The sequence below is a fragment of the Leptopilina heterotoma genome, unplaced genomic scaffold (assembly GCF_015476425.1).
Source record: "Leptopilina heterotoma isolate Lh14 unplaced genomic scaffold, ASM1547642v1 Lhet_304, whole genome shotgun sequence".
In the NCBI taxonomy this organism is placed as follows: Eukaryota; Metazoa; Arthropoda; class Insecta; order Hymenoptera; family Figitidae; genus Leptopilina; species Leptopilina heterotoma.
The window spans coordinates 50,332-72,399 of NW_025111008.1; the positions used below are offsets into that span (position 1 = coordinate 50,332).

The 22,068-nt window shown below is 26.0% G+C and overlaps 2 protein-coding genes across 2 annotated transcripts; one reads left to right on the forward strand and one right to left on the reverse strand.

Moving 5' to 3' along the window:
• The first annotated feature begins 1,353 nt into the window (after nt 1-1,353).
• On the forward strand, nt 1,354-1,992 carry LOC122504550. Its single transcript, XM_043615708.1, has 2 exons — nt 1,354-1,601; nt 1,794-1,992. The coding sequence occupies exons 1-2, from the start codon at nt 1,354-1,356 to the stop codon at nt 1,990-1,992; spliced, it is 447 nt and encodes a 148-aa protein (XP_043471643.1).
• A 4,644-nt stretch (nt 1,993-6,636) lies between these two features.
• On the reverse strand, nt 6,637-16,220 carry LOC122504551 (ATP-dependent DNA helicase PIF1-like). Its single transcript, XM_043615709.1, has 3 exons — nt 15,158-16,220; nt 9,936-9,974; nt 6,637-6,713 (listed from the first exon to the last, which is right to left on the reverse strand). Exons 1-3 carry the CDS (start codon nt 16,218-16,220, stop codon nt 6,637-6,639), a joined length of 1,179 nt encoding a protein of 392 aa, XP_043471644.1.
• Nucleotides 16,221-22,068: the final 5,848 nt, after the last annotated feature.

Below are 22,068 nucleotides of genomic sequence, written 5' to 3' on the forward strand. Positions count from 1 at the left end.
ACTTTGAACAAACGTTAGGTGATACTTTCAAACCCATTATTAATCCTTTAGAAAAACTTGTTAGTGATTTTCAAATACTTAAAAAAGATAGTAATAAAAACGAGAATGTTAAAACTGATAAACTGGAAAAATTTAAGACTTATAGTGATAAAAATGATGGTGATGATTACAGTGATGATAATGATGATGATGATGATTATGATGATACTGATAATAATAATAATAATGGTGATGATGACAATATAAATGAAGAATCCTTCAAATCAGTGGATTATGAAGAGGAAGAATCACATTCTTCTTTTTTACCATCATTAGATAACGAAACAAAAGTGTATCTTAAATTGTTAAATACAAATAGTAAAGAAATCGATAATATATGTGGTGTACGAAAATTAGCTAATAGCAAATTAAAGTTTGGTAATTCTCCAATAAGTTTTAATGAAAACTATATAAATGTGGCAAATTCAACGTTTTCTAATAGTAAAGGATTACTTGAACTGCTCTTTAAAAAAATTCCAGATGAATCTTTGATCTATGCTAAAGATCTGGAAAATTTTAAAAAAATACTTGTTTTGACAAACGCACATAAAAAGAAATATAAAGCTAATAGTGACATTCGTCAAAGTAAATCGTTTAAATTCAAACGATTCATATGCAAATTATTTTCACCTACAATAAACAATGATCATAAAAAAGAAATTTCTTCTCGTGGAGGTGCTTTACCTGAGTTTATGCTTGCTAAACAAAAAAATCAAATGGACTATATATATTGGGATGATCCAAATGAATTAGTGGACAGACTACGTTTACTATTAGCGTCTCAAACAGCAGGAAATCCAAGCCACACAAACGAAATTTTATCAATCATTGAAGAATTACGAGAAGCAAACATTATTTATTAATTTTGATTACTTTAAAAACCGATCAGTTGAATAATGTCTCTCGACGTATTTGGACGTTCTTTTAAAAAAATTGAGAATTCTATTCGTGGGCCTTCTGGAGTTGGCTTTAAATTTACAGAAGAAGGACATTTTAATGTTGAAAATAAAAAATTGTGTAATGTTGCAGAAGCTTTAAATGGAGGTGATGCAACTAACTTGAGCCTTGTGAAAAAAATCGTGAACACTGAAGTCAACGATTTTTATGAGATATTAGGATCAATGAGATCTGATATACTTAACAATAATATAAAAATAACAAAGCTAGAAGATTCTATAAACAAATATTTACAGAATCTAAAAATAAGTATTGAGAGAAATATAGAGTGGTTGGCGCTTAATAAAGAGATCCTTACTCAGTTAGACAAACGACTAAGTGCACTTGAATAAAATAAAAAAATTTTGATTGTAAAATATGAATGAAGAAAAGCAAGCTCTAGTTAGAGAATTACATAAACCAGCTAGAAGAAATTATGCTAGGCGAAAAGTTGACATACGAGCTATCGATGACACTTGGCAAGCCGACCTCGTGGATATGCTAACATATGCAAAGAAAAATAGAAACTACAAATACATCTTAACGATCATTGATAATTTTTCGAAATTCGCCTGGGCTGTTCCTGTGAAGAATAAATCTAGTGAAGATATTTCAACTGCAATGAAGTCAGTGCTGGACCAAGGTCGGGTGCCGAAAAACCTACATGTGGATCAAGGAAAAGAATTCTACAATATTAATTTTAAAAATCTCATGAAACAGTATAAAATAAATATGTATTCTACATTTAGTAATTTAAAAGCTTCGATTTGTGAACGCTTTAATCGTACCTTAAAAAATAAAATGTGGATGCAATTTAGTTTACAAGGCAGTTACAAATGGTTAGATATTTTGCAAGATTTACTTTTCTCGTACAATAACACTAAGCATCAAACCATTAAAATGAAGACAAAAGATGTAAACAAAAATAATGAAAAGGCAATTTTATTTAATGTATATAAAACATTCGTTGTAAAATCTTCGAAAAAGAAACCGAAATTTGAAAAAGAAGATAAGTAAACTTAAACATATTTTTGAGAAAGGTTACACACCCAACTAGACAACAGAAATTTTTACAATTAATCGGGTAAACAATACTACACCAGTAACATACTTGCTCAGAGATTATCAAAATAGACCTTTAGCTGGTAATTTTTATGAAGAAGAAATTGCTTAGGTTAAAAATCCAGATATTTATTTAATTGAAAAAATATTTAAAAAAACGTCGTCATCGAATGTATGTTAAATGGTTAGGATTTGAGAATTCTCATAATAGTTGGATAAATGAGGATATGTAACAAATTTTTTATTGAAATAAATAAATTCAAGAATTTTCATTAAAATATATTTATTGTTCAAATTTATTCTCCTTCAATATAATAGTTCTAAGTTATTACATCATCATCTTTTTTTCTATTTATATTTCATTATTATCATTTTGCCATATGATACATTTCTTGTAAATTACACATTGATATAATTATAAAATATATTTTAAATACAATATATATGCACAATTAATTAATGTCATTCTTCTTTGCATCAATCATCATCTATTTTTCCTTGAAACAATACTATTTTTCCTTGAAACAATACTATTTTTCCTTGAAACAATAATTGGTTTTCTTCAATGTTTGGATAAATTTTGTGAAATCTACTGAACAGAATTGTTCTGAAACATATAACAGATATAAATTAAGTATATTATATATTAAGAAAATTTATACACAATAAGAAAACTAAGGAAATACTTACATTCTAATTTTCATGATATTTTGTTTGTATATTTCTGAATGTAAATTAAAACTTCATTACAAATTTCCTTTGAATGAAAAGTCATAATCTCAGAAAATAGCTTTTCTATATTTACAGGAGATGGACATTCACTATTTAATAATACTTTTTCTAAGACTTTAAAATAATTTTTCTCAATAAATTTTTCCAAAGCCGTCAGTTGGTGTAGTTCAAATCGCTGATACACAATTTCTTCAATTGTTTTAATAACACCTAATTTAATATATTGCAAAGGTAAGAATGTTATTTCCCTTGCACTTTCTTTCACACAGCGATTAAATTGCTTCAAAGCTTTAAAAGTTTCAAATTTCAGAGAAAATGAGTGTATTGAATCTAATTCTTCTTCTTGTGAATTTCTAATTAACACAAAGCGATGATTTAAATAGCTGACAAAATTCAGATGGAATGTGTCACAGTTGATTTCATGAGGTTCAGATTTATTATCAAAAAATACCTCAATTTCTGAATAAAAAGTGGTGAAAAATTTCCATTCTAGTACTGAGAATGAGACTGATGTTTGTGGGTGGCTGCTTATAAACTTAATTTTTATGGATAAATTGCTCTTTAATTCAGCTCCAATAATTACTTGTTTTGTAAACGAAGAATTTAAGTTATATGTGGTTGATAGAAGTAGTTGATTACGAGGAAGATATGTCATTTTTATTATTCTGCTTTAGACACAAATTCAAAGTAATTATATTTTCCACCCAAAAATTTTAATTGTAATTCTCCTTTTTCTGCTGCTTGTTGTAAGTGAGTCAATGATTCATCATCACTTTCCAGAACCTTTACCATTCTTTGTGGTAAAAATACAACGTATTCACTATTGATTTCAGCCACAATTTTCAAGCCAAATTTTGTTGTCGTTTGCTTAATATCTGTAATATTATAATATTCATTAAGATTTAATTCACTCAATTTTTTGATAGGTAAAAAACTAGCAGCTCTGTTTAATTTCTTTAATTTTTCATCCATTTTCTTCACTTTCTTATCAACCACACTGTATTATTTAAAGCTGTTTTTTTCTTACACTGACAATAGTTTCTAGATTTTTTAACGCAAACACTCAGTTACAACTTCTCAGTACAGATCAACTACCGAAGACTTTATGGAAACTGGTAGCTAACTCTCACATTTTATACTCTTAAGCTTCATTCTCTGTCTTTTTTAAATAATACATTTCTTCCTTCTTTATTTATATAGATAAGTTTGCAAAATTAAAATTAGATTTCTTAATAAATATATATACCTATCTTTGTCTACATTGGGGAATGATGACTCCTCTCTGAAATGTACATGACTATTTTTATCATCTATGCAATAATTACTCATAACATTAACAGGTGATGCTTCCACATTCTTATTACAATAGGCTGATAATTAATTTTCTATTAAATAATAAAACAATTTGTTTAAAACATTATAAACGCAAAAATTTATTTGAAAAAAATTTTATACTTACCGTAAAATCTTGAGATATAATGAAACTCTGTATGTTAACCTATACATCATAAATATACTTATTCGTTTCTCAGTTTTGAAAAAAATTTACAAATTTTTTGAATAAGTTTTTTTTTCGGATAAATTTTTAGAAGAAATTGCTCTTCTCTTTTTTCCTTTAGAATTTTCTCGAATAGAATGGATTAGAACCATTTTTTTATTTAAAATGTCGGTAAATGTCGGTAAAGGAATCTGTATCCAGAACCGGCCCTGCCTATCTACTAAACCGTTTTTCCATACAGGATGTCATTCGCAACGAAATAATGATGAAGACTTTCTGACCACAAATCCCAATCATCGTTCAACGAAAATTCTATGATGCTTCCAATAGTCCCTTTGACTATCGTGATCGTTTCGTCGGCTTAGTGGAAAACTGTACCATTTCAGGTATTCGTTATAAACTGTACCATTTCGGTAAATTGTTTTAAAACATACCATTTCGAGAAAAAAAGTTTTTTGATTTTTTTCCAAGTTTGTCAACACTGCTGCTAGACATAAAATAAGGTTATGCTTTTTTAAAAAACGGTATCTTAAATATACTCTTGTTCATCTTTTCAATGAATTAATTCAAAATTTCTAATAATTTAAATTAATTGCTTGTTAATCATTAGAAATTCTTTAGTGCAACGCTTTTATAGATCTTCATCGAAATGGTATGTTTTATAACAAACTTTTGAAATGGTATAGTTTATAACGACTACCTGAAATGGTACAGTTTTCCACTAAGCCGACGGTTTCCTGTTGGCGTAACGATTCGCCAAACGACGATGTAGCCTCTCTTTTCGTCTCGACGTTCCTTTGATTTTCCTCAAGGAGGTTGCGACGATCATTTAGCAACTGTTGCTTTGCATTATCAATATCACGTTGTGCATGCCTTAACTCTTTTTCGAACTCTTCCAGTTCTTTTCTTTTTAAGTTCAACTTTTCCATCTCCGACATTTTTCAACACGCGTCACTGTCAAATATTCACTCAATTATTTCTTTAATCGTTTTAATCCTCGTCGCCAATTGTTGTGACTTTGTTTTATTAAAAATACACAGCACATTTATAGAAACAAGAACAATTTATTATTTAAGTTTAAATAGAATATAGGGGAAGTGCGCCGGTTGTGGGCATCCCTACGTAAACTTCGACGGCAAGAAGACTTTACTGATCTAAGTATTGCAAGTCGTGTTCGTTGACAATACGGACTTTTCGTATTGATAACGAAACAAATATATGCATTTGTGTAATAGCTGTGAGCATAATAAAGAAAGTTTGCATTAAATAAATAAAAAAGTAATTTTGTATTGTTTTCGAAGAGCAACATATGGGTGTAGATTCGTTCAGAAAAAAAGGGTTTAATTTTTTTTCAGTGTTGTCATTATATTTTGTGATTTACCTTCGTGTTTAACCAAAATCCTGCATCACAAAATGTGTTGGTCTTCTTAAAAAATGACTATCATTCCCGGTTGTGGGCACCTTTATGTTAAGGAGGATCTACCATCTGACAATGATGTGGACTACTGTCTCATCTATCTAAACTTTCTGCCAAGGAAAGTGACAGCCGCAAACTCCATTAAATGCGATGAATATAGTCGTTCAGTGTATTAGAAGTGCGTTATGGTTTGCGTACTAGCTACTTCACATGCAAGCATTATGCTTTTGTTAGCGATGAGCATAGTGTGAAAACGTGTCATCATTTTTGTTCGTTATCCCGGCAAAGTCTTTTAAAATAAAGAAACTTTCATTTCTTCTTTATTTGTGTTGGTTTCCTTTAATATTTTTCTATTTTTAGCTGATTTTTCAAGGGTGCCCACAACCGGAACCGGCTCATCAGAGCAATTCTGATTTTCTTTGTCTCTGCAACAAAAGCAGTCGCGACAACTTAACACGCATTATTCCTAGACACAAATATGAATGAGCGAATATATCCCAATTAGCAACCTCAAAAACCCCCTCGTGACAAAATTAAACTCAATTTGTTAAGATTTTGAAAAATCGATCCGCCATATTGGATCCGCCATTTTGAATTTTTAAAAACTAACTCCAAATTCGTAATCAGCGACCTCAAAAACAGTAAACTACGCAGTTTGGTTGCAATAAAAATTTGCATTATAATTTTGGCAACTTTTTGTGGTTCCTGGCCCACTGTGGACTTGTATGAAAATGGCGGCCGTTTTCATACGGTCGAAGAAATGAATGACTTTCCTCCCTGTCGTCTGCTATCAAAAGGGGTATTTTTGTGCATGTGGGATAAAAACATTATTTTAATAAAGTTTTAATGAAACTTGTACATTAATGGACTGTAATCTGATCGTTCGGTTTTAGAAATAAATTAGTTTATTTATAGTTAAATGATAAGATGTTACTTACTTTTTCTTTTATCTTTAGTCACTTATTGTACATTTACAATTTAATTGCACGTCAAAACGTTTCGGCTGATTTTCAGCCCTCTTCAGATAATCTAAAATAATATAAAACAAGTTGTTCATTTCCTGATCATTAAGCTTCCTCAATATAATATATACCAATTGTTTAATTTTTTATTTTAGAATAATTATTTTAAAGTGTTAAGATAAAATTTCAAAAAATACAAAATTTCAATTTTTTGTGAAAAATTAAAATATTTATTAATTCTATAAATATTGATAAAATATATACTTTATACACATTAATCGATTCGTTTTTATGTCAGGAATGCAATTTTGACAAGAATTAATGAAAATTTTAATGTACAAAAAAGTTATTTCAAAAAATCAAAAAATTAATTTTTTTAAAAATTAAAAAATTGTTGAAAAAAATTTTTTTTTGAGATATTTTTTAAAATCCTTCTGTCTGATTTTTGGTATTCGTGATAGTAATACACCTACAAAATTTTATCAAAATCCGTCAAGACGTGTAAGAGAAAATTTGTCCACAAGAATCGGTGACATACACACACACACACACCTATACACACTAGAGTGTCCGTTATTTCCCAAGTTAGCTATTTTCATTTAGGTAGCGTCAAAATCGTTTTTTTACCTTAAAACAATTCTAGAAACTAGAAGAAAATTTTACGATGCCGTTTAACCCGGCCTAAATAACAATACTTTTCCCATTTAATTAACATGGGATTTTTGCACTTTTTAGAAAATAATTTTTAATTAGTTTATAATACTCTTTGACTAACCAACAATGCTTAATTTAGCTTCTATTATGATTCCTTTAGATAGAGAAATTTACATATTATCGCGAAAAATTTATTACACAAGTTTTAAAAAGGTCAATTTCATTTTTATTGATTTTTCTGATTATTTTGCTAAATCTACTTATTAATTAATTTTGTTATCAAATTTTTACTAAAAAATTCTTAAAATAATTATGAACATTTCCTATGAATTTCAAGTGGGCTAAACCATTCTGTCAATCAAGAGAATTTTTTTTAAATATTTATTTTTGCAAATTTTCAAATTGTTAACTTACATTTTTAAAAACAAATGAATCGTTATAACATTGTTGACGTGAACGTTAACAATTTGAAAATTTGTAAAAAAAAATTCTCCTGATTGCCAGAATGGTTAAGCCCGCTAGAAATTCATAGGAAGTGTTCACAATTATTTTAAAAATTTGTAGTAAAAATTTGATAACAAAAAAAGGTGGTGTTTTTGAGAAAATTGATCTTATTTATTTTCAGAAAATCATCTCCTATTTTTATCATTTTTAATATTTTTTCAAATTTCAAACTGGATTGTGAAGAGGACAAGACCCAAGAAAGAAAATTAAATTATACTCAAAAGAAAAAAAATACAAGCAAAACAATTTTTTTTCTACAACATGAAGTTATTCGACATGCCTGATTTGAAATGGATTCAGTCTGCTGTGTGATTATTGGATAGTTTATGAATTGAAATTATTGTTATGGTACAATTGGATGCATGAAACAAGAAACTTTCAATGAAATACCGAATAAAAATTAATTAATAAGTAGATTTAGCAAAATAATCAGAAAAATCAATAAAAATGAAATCGACCTTTTTAAAACTTGTGTAATAAATTTTTCGCGATAATATGAAAATTTTTCTATCTAAATGAATCATAATAGAAGCAAAATAAAGCATTGTTGGTTAGTCAAAGAGTATTATAAACGAAATAAAAATTATTTTCTAAAAAGTGCAAAAATCCCATGTTAATTAAATGGGAAAAGTATTGTTATTTAGGCAGGGTTAAACGGCATCGTAAATTTTTTTTCTAGTTTCTAGAATTGTTTTTAGGTCAAAAAGAAACGATTTTGACGCTACCTAAATGAAAATAGCTAACTTGGGAAATAACGGACACCCTAATACACACACATACATCCGGACATTTGTTCCTCTCGATGAATTATATATACTACACTTTAAAATTTGTAAAAATAATTGATTCTAAAAAATTCAGAAATCGACATCACTATAAGGCTTCCTTTAAGAGGAAGCAAAAACAATACAATACTTATACCTATGTTGACATATTTTTCATTGAAAACAAGTTTGACTTTTGTATAGGGGAGAGTCTCCAGTTGTGAGACACCTCCAGTTGTGAGACAGTCAATTTTTTTTAACATGCAATATTAAAAATCCGATTGGTTTATATAAAAACATTTCTTTTTACATGAGCCAACTTTTTCATGTACGCCGAAGCGGATATATAAACTGTTTTTATTAAATACCAACACTGTGTGTGATAATCGACTAAAAAGCGTTTTTCAATAAATGCAAAGTACTTTTTTCCAAGTTAATTAATTGGAAAAGGTAAATGTAATGCATTTTCTTTTAGTCTTTTCCTTATATTTTGTGATGCAATATTGCATTGTTCCAATCTACGGTTGAAAATAATTTAATTTTCCTTTTTCAGAATAGCGCCAATTTCTGGGTGTGAGACACAGCATATAACCAGTTGTGAGACGGTGTCAACACCCATCTGGGCAGCATAAAAAATACAAATTTGCAGGCATACTATTTAAATGTTGTTTTGATTTCTTTTTCTAGTATTTTTGGGCATGTCAAGTGGAAAAAAGTCAATTGATTCAGAAGAAATCAATTTTAATGCTCTTGTTGAAGCTATTAAATTGTGTTTATTTGATATTCATATTTTGGCGAATAAATATTATTATTTAGTATATAATAATATATATTATTAATATATTTAATTATTTCTACTAAACATAACGTTTTATGTCAAACTTATTAAATTTTAGCAATTTTTAATGAGTGTCTCACAACTGGAGACATTTTTTTTTTTTGAAAAAAGCGATGTGCTCGGAAAATGTATCGTAAAATTTTTTGAGTTCATCGAAACACTATACTTTCTTTTAATAAAAGTTGCGTATTTCTGTTACCTTTCAACGGTGTATTTTATTTACAATTTCGTTTACCTGTTTACAATTTACGGGTCAAAAATGAAACCCGTCTCACAACTGGAGACTCTCCCCTACATTATCACAGAAATAAAAGTATATTTTTAATATCTCCATCGTCATATTCCCAATATAAATTGGATATACATACATTAAAAAAAATTAATTTAATTATTTAATATATATATATATATATATATATATATATTTGCGATTGTCCACAACCAGAGGTGGCGTGGGGGTTAAAAATTGGTGAAAAATTTCCCATTTGGTTTATAGAACAACGATAAAATTTAAACCCTTCACTCATACCTCGTTCTCGATCTTCCTCTCTTTCAATCCTTAATCTATCTGTGAGTGAGAAAAAAAAATTAGCCAATAAGGAAATAAGACGCCTTTTTCGTATTTTGGCTTGAAAGTGAAATTCCTTACTTTTCCTTCCCCTACCTATTCCTGTTCCTCTCTTTCTACCTGACACGGAAAATGGAGAAAACAATTATGCTCTTCTGTAAACCAAAGAAATAGGCGTTACCTCCCTCTCTTTCTCTTTATCATGCCTTCTTTCTCACTGCTAACAGAATATATGTACACGCTGTGGACAGACTGAATGAAAGAATTCGAAGATTATTATAGTTAAATAAAAATAATTCGAGCGAAAGTACCGAGATTCTCAGAATTTTTTATTTGGGCATTACTTTCAAAATAATAAAAACAAAATTCTTTATCAAATACATTCAAATAATAATAGTTTCTTGATTAGAAGTTTGTTGATGTTTAATAGAATAGTTGGCTACACTTTTTAGTTAATTTATACAATTTTATTTTGAATTAAAAATAGATAATAATTAATGTCTACTTAATTTAATTAAATTACAACTCACATTTAGTTAACCTCCTTACGGTTTAACCTGAGTATACTCGAGGTGAATCTTTCATTTATTTATTTAAAAAAATTCAATTCGAGAGTCACATAAATAAAGTACTAAGTATAACTTAAAGCTAAAGAGTTGTATTTAATATCAAAATAAAAATGAAATAGTGAAAATTAATTTTAACAAAGTTATAAATTTATTTCTGCAAAATTGAAAAATGATAAACCGTCGCACAATGAAATGTTTTTACAATTTACTGTTCAAAAATGTCTACAACCTGCAATTTCTAACCGATTTGAGTGTTCTTTGATTGAAATCAAAAGGGAATAAATTTTTAAGACATCCCTGTAGACCGATTTTTGAGGTAATAATTATTTCTGATTCTAATTTTTTATTTTAATCAAAGTTAACAAATTAATACAATTTTTTAAAAAAGAATGTTCATTTTTGCTTCCTCATAAAGGAAGCCTTATAGTGATGTCGATTTCCGAATTTTTTAGAATCAATTATTTTTACAAATTTTCAAGTGTAGTATATATAATTCGTCGAGAGGAACAAATGTCCGGATGTATGTGTGTGTGTGTGTATGTCACCGATTCTTGTGGACAAATTTTCTCTTACACGTCTTGACGGATTTTGATAAAATTTTGTAGGTGTATTACGGTCACGAATACCAAAAATCAGACAGAAGGATTTTCAAAAATATCTAAAAAAAGAAATTTTTTCAACAATTTTTTAGTTTTTGAGAAAATTAATTTTTGGATTTTTTGAAATAACTTTTTCTATATTAAAATTTTTATTAATTCTTGTCGAAATTGCATTCCTGACATAAAAACGAATCGATTCATGTACACTGAGAAAACTGGAGTATTGGACTAAACATCTGGAGGGACAAATCGTTTATATTTGGGAGTTAGCTATTGGATAACAATACAAGTTGTTCATTTCATGATCATTAAGCTTCCTCAATATAATATATACTAATTGTTTAATTTTTTAATTTAGAATAATTATTTTAAAGTGTTAAGATAAAATGTCAAAAAATACAAAATTTCAATTTTTTGTGAAAATTTAAAATATTTATTAACAAGTTGTTCATTTCATGACCATTAAGCTTCCTCAATATATATTTTTATATATAATTTTAAAAGTCAAATAATTTTAATAGTTTATTAAATATAATTAATAAATATTCTTTTTAATAAATCCAAATAAAAATTAATGTTATAGAGTTTATCATAAATTTTACTAATTTTCAAAATTATCATAATATTTAAAATAACAAAATTTAATAAAACACAAAATTTTTAAATTCTTATATTTATTTTAATTTTAAAATCAGATACATTTTATCTATATTAAAATATATGGGCAATTCCACGTGAGATTTCAGTCGACCTCTTAAAATCGGCCAAAAATATTTTTTTTCTATTCTGTATTAAAAAAAAACAGATACGTGTTTTTTTATTATTTTTTTGGAGGCCAGATTTTTGAGTTATGAATTTTCAAAATTTTCGTTTTTTAAATGAAGATATATTTTTAATGTCAGATAACTCAAAAAATATTGCTTCTTTTCATTTTTTGACAAGAGAAAAAAAGTTTTGTTTTTCTCTCTACTTTTGAATAATCATAACAAAAAATTTTTTTTTTCATTTTTTATTAAAAAAATCAAAAAATTTTATAAACAAATTAATTTTTTTTAACTTTGGGTATGATAAATTTTTAATTTTCTTTTTTTAAAACATACCTGGAAATGATAAGAAGGTTTTGCAAAAAGTTTCAGAGTGGGCCTGACAAGTTTGATGGGTCCAAAAAAATAATTAAGCTGTCCGTGCAGGTCGCACGCACGCGGCACAATGGGATTTTTTTACAATTTATTATTAAAAATTGTTTAGAGCCTCCAAATTCAATAATAATCAAAATCTGATAAAATTTGTAGGCTCTAAACAATTTTTAATAATAAATTGTAAAAAATTCCCATTGTGCCGCGTGCGTGCGACCTGCACGGACAGCTTAATTATTTTTTTGGACCCATCAAACTTGTCAGGCCCACTCTGAAACTTTTTGCAAAACCTTCTTATCATTTCCAGGTATGTTTTAAAAAAAGAAAATTAAAAATTTATCATACCCAAACTTAAAAAAAATTAATTTGTTTATAAAATTTTTTTATTTTTTTAATAAAAAATGAAAAAAAAAATTTTTTGTTATGATTATTCAAAAGTAGAGAGAAAAACAAAACTTTTTTTTTCTTGTCAAAAAATGAAAAGAAGCAATATTTTTTGAGTTATCTGACATTAAAAATATATCTTCATTTAAAAAACGAAAATTTTGAAAATTCATAACTCAAAAATTTGGCCTCCAAAAAAATAATAAAAAAATACGTATCTGTTTTTTTTCAATACAGAATAGAAAAAAAATATTTTTGGCCGATTTTAAGTGGTCGACTGAAATCTCACGTGGAATTGCCCATATGTTATATTTGTTTTATCTATATTAAAATATATGTTATATTTGTTCTGGAAAATCACTAGGAGCTTCGTCTTTTAATATTTTCAAAAAATGTTTTCTCATCGATTTTACATTTAGCGAGTAACATATATTACATGGATTTTTATTTAAAATAATTGATGAAGCAAAAGCTGCTGCATATACTCCACATGATATAAAGTCAGGTTGAATTACATTCATTTTTTCAATAATTATATCATTACTATTATATATTCCATAACGGTATAGTATATATTCTTTTTCATCGTCACATAAATCATCATATTTTAAAGTTCTCCAGTATAAACTATCATAAATATGTAATTTACTTAAGTCATAATAAAGGCATCTCCAATGAAATGATTCAAGTCCACCAAAAATTTGAAGATCTTTCATTGATGTTTGTTTAATATTATCAGGAACTTGTATACTTAATACTGTTATCGGGTCGTAAATTGTATTTAAACATATAATTTCTATTATTATATCTAATTCAAAATCCTGTAAATAGCTTGATATATTTAAAATTCTATCTTTTACATCGTCCTGTAATTCTATTTGTTTTTTTTTTTTAATGACAAATTATGTTTTAATAAGTTAACTGTGTCATTTATACAAATGATGCTATTCTCTTGCATTGATAAAATTTGAGATTCATTAGATTTTTTAATTTCTTGAATCTTCGAATAAGATGAAGTAATTGAAAATTGTTCTTTTAAATCGATACTTAATCTTTCCTTTTTTAGTGGTGGCATATTTTCTAATGAAAGACTATTATTATTTAAAAACTCTTTTTTTATAACAATAGTATCCATAATATTTGAGTTGTTGGCACATAAATTACTCTTCGTTTTATTGAAACTTGAAATGCTTTCTGTGTTTTTATCAACATTTAATCCAATAAAAACAGGTTTGTGGTCCGAGAAAAAACTTTCATATACGCCTGATGAAAAATTTTTTATCTCTTTAGAAACAAATATGACATCAATTTGAGTGTTGTAATTAGTAGTAGAAATTTTTGTATTAATTCCTCTTTTGAAATTATAATTTGATAAATATCTTTCTAGAAAAGAATTATCATGATAACAATCAATATTAAAATCTCCTATTATAATTTTTTTTTGTTTTTTGTTTCTTTAATAAGTTCAGTCAAATGTTTTATAAACATTTGGTTTGTTGTGCGTGGTGATTTATAACCGCTGATAATGTCTCAATCTTTTATACATATATGAAATAAGTCTATGTGATGTTGATAATCAAAAATCATTTCTGTTTTTCTTATATTTTTAACAATTTGAAAAGGAATATTCAATTTTACGAAACAAATAATTCCTCTTGGTAATGTAGGACTATCAATTTCTGACATAAAAGCAATTTTATATCCATTAATTTGTATGTTATTATTGTTCATTTTCATTCTAGTTTCAGAAAATATTAAAATATCAGCCTGCTGATACCAATCATCACACAATACATACTTAAAATTTTTTTTCAATGAACAGGAATTATGATAAATTATTTTAGGATTTCCTGGAATTTCATTAATGTATGACAAACTTAAAAGTTTCTCTGATTTTAGTCTAATAATCTCTTGTTTCAAAATTTGGTCAGTTTTTAAATTTAAGATACTTAAGTTTCCTATAATATACAAGTCATTAAGATGTCTAACTCTACTGAAAGCAACATACAATAAAGGTTTGGTAACTCTGTAATTTTTGCTAAAGTCAATGCAAACTTTATCATAAGTTTGACCTTGACTCTTGTGGATTGTGAGTGCTTCCGCTGGAACCAAAGGAAATTGTTCTCTTATGATTCTATACCCTACTCTTTCATTTTCACAAATAGGTAAACAAATTTTGATTATTGGTACCAAATTTAAATTTATATTATTTTTTATCATAAACGCATGATATTCACAGCGAATTTTACTACCAACTTTTACATTATTAAAATCCAACCATAAAATCCACAATTGACCAGCATCATTTAAAGTTATATTTTTTAAAATCCCACAAGCTCCATTTACCATTCCATCTTCAACATTTAAGTTTGTAATTATCATGTACTTTATTTCAAGTTTAAATTTTACTTTATAGGACAATCCACCACATTCAGTTCTTTTTTTTTGTTTTGTAATTGATTTTAAATTTTTCATTTTATTTGAGTCTATTTTACCTAAAATATGATCTATAGCTGTTGATACATAACAAATTTTATCACTTTTCTTTATTTTTTTGTCATTATACATGTCAACCATTTTATTTTCTACATACAATCGAATTGCATCTTCAGGAACTTCGTTTTCTTTAACAATTCTTGATGAAAAAAGATTTACATCATCTGTCGATAATTGTCCATTTGCTAGGTTATTTAAAGCTTTAATAAATTTTACGTCATCCTTTTGTCTCATAATTTCTGTTAATTCAAAATAATAGAATTCATCCCACAGAATATTTTGAGCAAAAACGTTTAATGTCAAATCCTTTGGTGGTAAATATATAGCTCTGTCCATCACTGGCGGTAATTGATATAAATCTCCAACAAGAATGACCGAAATACCTCCAAAACTTTCATTGATACCTTTAATTTGCCTTAATCGAAAGTCCACTCTTGACAGTGTACAACTTCCTACCATCGAAATTTCATCTATTATAACTAATTTTACATCATTAATTTTCTCTCTTAAATTATTTGCGACATTTGAAGAAAGCTCTGAAATTTGTCCTCCATATTGAGTTATTGGTAAAGCGAATGCTGTATGTAATGTGACTTCATTAATTAAAAAAGCTGCTTTACCAGATGGCGCACATAACAATATCTTAATTGTTTCAGGATTGAAATTCGGATTTTCATTCAAATAATTAGAAATTAATTGATAAATTGTGTCTATAAGTTTACTTTTACCCACACCTGCTGATCCACTAATGAATATTCTTAAAGGTAATTTGTCCATTTTAAAACAATTTAAAATGTGCATTGCAATAAGTCTTTGTTTTTTATTCAATTCAGTCATAAGTTGGAAAATTGTTTCCTTGTTATTAACTACTGGTACAGCAATTCTATTTATTTGTTTTATATTTTCATCATGTAAACATTTCTTTATATTATTATTATTATTGTTGTTTGTTTGATCAAAAATATCAACTTCAAATTTATTGTTTAAGTCAATTTCGATTTCAGAATTGTTTTCTTCGTCACTATCAATAACTGCTTCTGCCTCAATCAATGCTTCTTCCATTTTTTCGTCTCCAATTATATTAAATTTATTTCTGTTTATATCAATGGTAGCTAAATTTTTATTATATTCTTCTTCTACATTTAAATTTTGAATTTCTAATTCTTCATTTCTCCAAGGAACAAATAGTAATAATTGTTCTCTGTAATAGTTTGAAGGATCTTTAACTTTGTTATACTTTCTGTATCTAAGAATTCTTTTCTTTAATCTTGTTTTATTAATATTTTCTTTTTCAAAATCATCATCACTATTTTCTGGTACAGAATTGACATTTTTTAAATCTGAAGCAAAATCTGCTAAACATAAATCTTCAAAATCTTTTTCTCGATTAGCGTATTTATAAAATATATTGGAATAATATATGTCAATACTGTCTTCACTTAAATTATCTAAATCTCTCTTCCTTTTAAGCATTCTAACTCTATTTTCAATTGGAACAGTATTAACGTATATTTCCGCTCTGCTACATTTGCATAAAGGTAATGATAACACATGATATGCGGCTTCTTGACTTGATAAAACGCGTCCATTAATAAAAACATTGGCAATTTTTTTTAATTTGTTTTTTAAGCTTAAATTTCCATTATTTATATCTGTAGCTGCTTCATTTAGTAATTTAGATAAACCTGCGTCAATTTTTGTTATATAATTTATCATGTAAGAGGCGCATGAGAATGGATCTAATACAAACTGGATATCCATATTCGATTCCATTAAAGTTAGTAAAGTAATATTATATGGATTGATGGATACATCTTGACTTCTACGTTTCAGGAATAACTTCGGCCTTTTTAAAGTGCATCTAATTGAATTAATGTATTCATTTTTAGATATATTTAAGGTGTTTAACATGTCTTCATAAAGTACAGATGTAATATTTTCAAAGTATGTTTTCATTAAATTTTTTATTTTCTTCAAATTATTCAATTTGTTTTTTAAATTTATTTTTTCATTTTCTGTAAGTGGATAAAGGATTGTTGTTTCATCCATAACAAACATAGGAAAATGAAATCTACATTTATTTTTATTTTTTAAGCCTTTATTGCATGTTTGTGTGTGTCTATGGCGCTGTAGAACAATTAATGGATTTTCTGAATCATACTTGCATGTTATAAATCTATCAACAAATTTTGTGCATTCTAAATGTGATTCTTTATTTTCTTTTTCAAAGATTGGAGCTTTATTACAATAAACTAAATTATGTGTGTGGACAGATCCTCTTGCTTGAAATTCTCTTCTTTCAAAATAATCTATAACAAAATTCTCACCAAATGGTCCGTTTTTATTTTCTAATAATTTTGAAATTTCATGGAATTTATTTTCAATGTATCTGACACAAGTTATTGGATCATCACGTATTAACTTAGTTTTTGAATCGTTATCAAGAAAGAGTGCATCTGCTGCATTAATTATTTTTTTATATTTTAAAGTATATAATATTTTTAATAACTCTGGACATTCACGTTCATTTGCAGAAAAGGTAATAAAAAAGGTTGGAATGCCACATAAATTTAATAATGAGAATAAACTTTTTTTTTTGTATTCCCAATATGCTGGAGAACCTCTCACGTATTTTAAAAATCTAAAACCATCATCGTGTTTTATTATTTCGTTAAGAATTTCAGGATCTTTTACATGTTTAGCTTGCAACGAATTTTTCGATTTATGTTTTCTTAAACAAACATTTAGATTTGACCACACAGACAATTCAATTGTTCTATCTGCCATAAATAAAATTCTCTGTGGAATGCAGGATCTTCTATCTGTTCTACGGCATTCAGATTTAACACGCTCTGAATATGATAATTTTTCATTTTCGTCCATTGGGAAACCACCAAATATACAAGGGAAACATAGTTCATCAATATTTTTAATAACATGCCATGGTAAAGGACATTTTCCTGATCCGGGTATAATATCTTTTTTTTCTTCAATGAGTGTTTTGTTTCTATCAATAATTAATATTTCATCATTATTGTCAATAACAATATTTTCTAAATCTGAATCTTCATCATCACTATTTATATTATTTTCTATTTTACACTGTAAAAAAATCTGCTGTAAATTTACTATGTCCGACGTTGGAAAGTTTGGTCACTATGTCCGACGTGGTATTTTTACACGCCGACTGTAATCTACATAACCTGCAAATATTTTTTGAAATAATATTTTCAGTCGTAACTTTTTGTATTTATGAAATATAGCCCAAAACTTTTTGTTATATTATTATTTACTTATAAATTAGCATATACTTTCTATAAATGTACATTATATACACTTTTTTAGAGTTATTTATAAAAACTTGAAAATTTTTTGAAAATCTTAAAGGAATAAGAAAATTACATTCGCCATGTAATTGTACAGAGATCGTGCGACGTAATATTACGTCAAAGTGTAGAAATACACGCAATGTAAAAATACCACGTCGGACATAGTGATCAAATTTTCCTACGTCGGACGTAGTAAATTTACACAAAACTATTAAATTACATAGTCGTATAATGTAAAATTATTAAAAATAGTAAAACTACTTTTGGAACGAAATAAATTTACTACGTACAACCTATAATTTTGATGTGTGAAATTACAAGTTTCGTGTTATTTTACACCAGATTTTTTTACAGTGTAGTATTATCAGGCTGTGATTCGTCAATTTTATCTCTTGGACTAATTACAAAGTTCACTTCACTTTCAGAAGATGAATTATATCTTTTAAAAAACTCTTCATCTATTTCTATATTATTATTTATATACAATGGTTTATCTTTCAAATACTCCAAAGCTTTACAAATTTTTGAAGGTTTAATAGTTTCAAACATGTAATGTGATTTATGATTCTCGTGTCTCTTTAATTTTATTTGTATGGTCGATAGATCGTCAAAGTTTCTTGGTAGAATATTAATCATCTCATTAATTTCTACTTTTATATTTACAATACTTCCCTTTAATGATAGTTGAGGATTTACAGAATAAGGTAGCAAAGGTTTTATTTGCATAAAAGGTAATACTGGTGAAACCATACGCTCTTCTAAAGGTGACAAGCTTGTTACAATTTCAGGCACATCATGAAATTTTAAATTAGAATTAGCTGCCATTTTTGGAACTATACCATTCAAAATATGTTTTTTACAAGTGTTACAAATAAATTTTGAATTATTGTTTACGACTGATGAGAAAAATTCGTTTATATCTAAATTGTATTTTAATAATTTCATTTTAATTTGTTCTTCAGACCATTTAACTACTGATTTTTTAAAAAATAAATTATCACAACATATACATGATATATCTGGACCATTCTTCATGTTTTCCATAAAATCAATTATTAATTTATGTTGATCATTACTATGAATTTTCAAAAACTGATAAATTTTTTTTCGATATTGTTCACGATAATTTAACAGGTCATTCATTCTTGTGAATCTTTTACGTAATCTATCTTTTTCCTTCAATTTGTTGTTTTCAACAATGTAATTTTCTTTATATATTTTATTAATAACTTTTTCTTTTTTCAGATATTTTTTATCTTGTCTTAATAATTTTATTCTAGAAGAATTTTTTTTTCTTTTTCAATATAATCACCGATTCTTAATAATTTGTTTCGTTTTTGATTCTTCAATTTTTCATTAATTTGGTAATTTTTATTAGATCTAATTAATTTGATTCGACTTTTATTTTTAATGTTTTCAGATTTATTGTATTCACTATTTGATCTTGAAAGCTTAATACGATTTTTATTATTATTTTTTTCTAATTCTTCGTATTCACTATTCGATCTCAAAAATTTATTTCGATATATATTTTTTATATTTTCATTAATTTTATAATCAGTATTTGATCTTAATAATTTATTTCGACTAATATTTTTAACGTTTTCAGATTTAATGTACTGAACATTTGATCTTAAATCTTTATTGCGATTTATATTTTTAATTTTTTCCATTTCTTCGTATTCAATATTAGACCTTAATTCTTTATTTCGATTTTTATTTTTATTATTTTCATTTATTTTATAATCTTTATTTGATCTTAGTAATTTAATTCGATTTTTATTTTTAATGTTTTCAGATTTATTGTATTCACTATTTGATCTTGCAAGCTTAATACGATTTTTATTATTATTTTTTTCTGATTCTTCGAATTCACTATTCGACCTCAAAACTTTATTTCGATTTTTATTTTTTATATTTTCATTAACTTTATAATTTTTATTTGATCTTAGTACTTTGTTGCGATTATTATTTTTAACGTTTTCGGATTTAATGTAATTAACATCTGATCTTAAGACATTATTGCGATTTATATTTTTAATTTTTTCCATTTTTAGGTATTCAGTATTAGACCTTAAGTCTTTATTTCGATTTTTATTTTTAATATTTTCAGATATTTTATATAAACCATTTCTTTCTCTTATTTTTTTTATATATTCCTTGTTTCTTTTCAATTCTTCTAAATATTTATTATTATTTAACCTTTGTTTCCTTTTTTTTAAAACATTTTTAGTTAAGATGTCCAATAAAAAATGTTCGTTATCATTTTTTGAAATTAATGATGTAGTTTCAATTTGAATATTGCACTTAATTTGCTTTTTTTTCTCTCTATTATTTCTCATGTAATCCGCATTTCGTTTTCGTCTAACTGTGGCACTTGTTCTTTTTATAATAACCATTTTCTTTTAAAATTCTACTCTTCTTTTTTTTAAGAATTATTAATTCATAGTATTTCGTATTTGTAGATTTATCTCAGTAATGATTTGTCAGAATATCACTCCAAATAAAATTCTTTACTATATAAAAAAAAATTTTAATTAATAATTTTTTTTTAATAATAAGTAATATAAATATTTTTAAAAATAGTTTTTTAAGTTAATTAATAAAATATCTAAAAAATTATATGAATTTTTAGGGTTATATGAATTTTTAGAGGTACAGAACATTATTCTTAACCTAATTTTTTATAAAATTTAATTTAATACTCTAAACAATATTCAACCGACTTGGTTCAAATATTTTAATATAAACATTTATTTTCCACTATATAATCTTAATTAAAATAATACAATAAACACAATTCAATTTGATTTAAATCTAACATTTTTTAACATTTACTTTTTTACTTTTTTTTATTTAAAATTAATTTTTTATAAAAAAATTTAAAAGAATTTAAAAAAAAATAGGTTACCATATTTAAAGTTTTCACTTTTTAATCTTTATAATTTAAAATTTTGTTGTTTGGTGTATTTTTAAAAATAAATTTTATTTATAAATAAAAACCGTAAAAATATGAGATAAACTCAAATAATAACCTCATATATGATGACATATGAATATAATTTAGTCTTCTGATTTTTTTAAATTATTGTATTTAATAATTTTCTAAATGAAATTATTATTTTTCTGTATTTCATTTATGTTTTCTTCAATTGATTTATGAAATGTCAATCCTTCAGAAGTGAAGTTGGCATGCCGTGAAGTTATATGAAAAATAATAAATGAGCGAGACAATCGTGAAGTTGAACTTGAAAAATACAACCACAAATTATTTTAATTATCAAAAATATATATCAAATAACAAAAAAAAAATAAATAAATAAAATTGAAATAAAATGAACGAAGAAAAAAGTAAGACAAAAATAAAAAAAGAGAATTATAAAATATTTACAGAATAATACTGTAAATTATAATATTTACAAAAAATAATAATATTACCCATACTAAAATTTTAAATGTTTATTTACTTATATGTAGGAAAAAATGAAGAGGATTCAAATCATCAAGAAAATAAAAAAATAAAGACTGGTATTTATATTTTTTAATTTTTTAAAGTCAAATTCTATCATTTTTTTTAAATA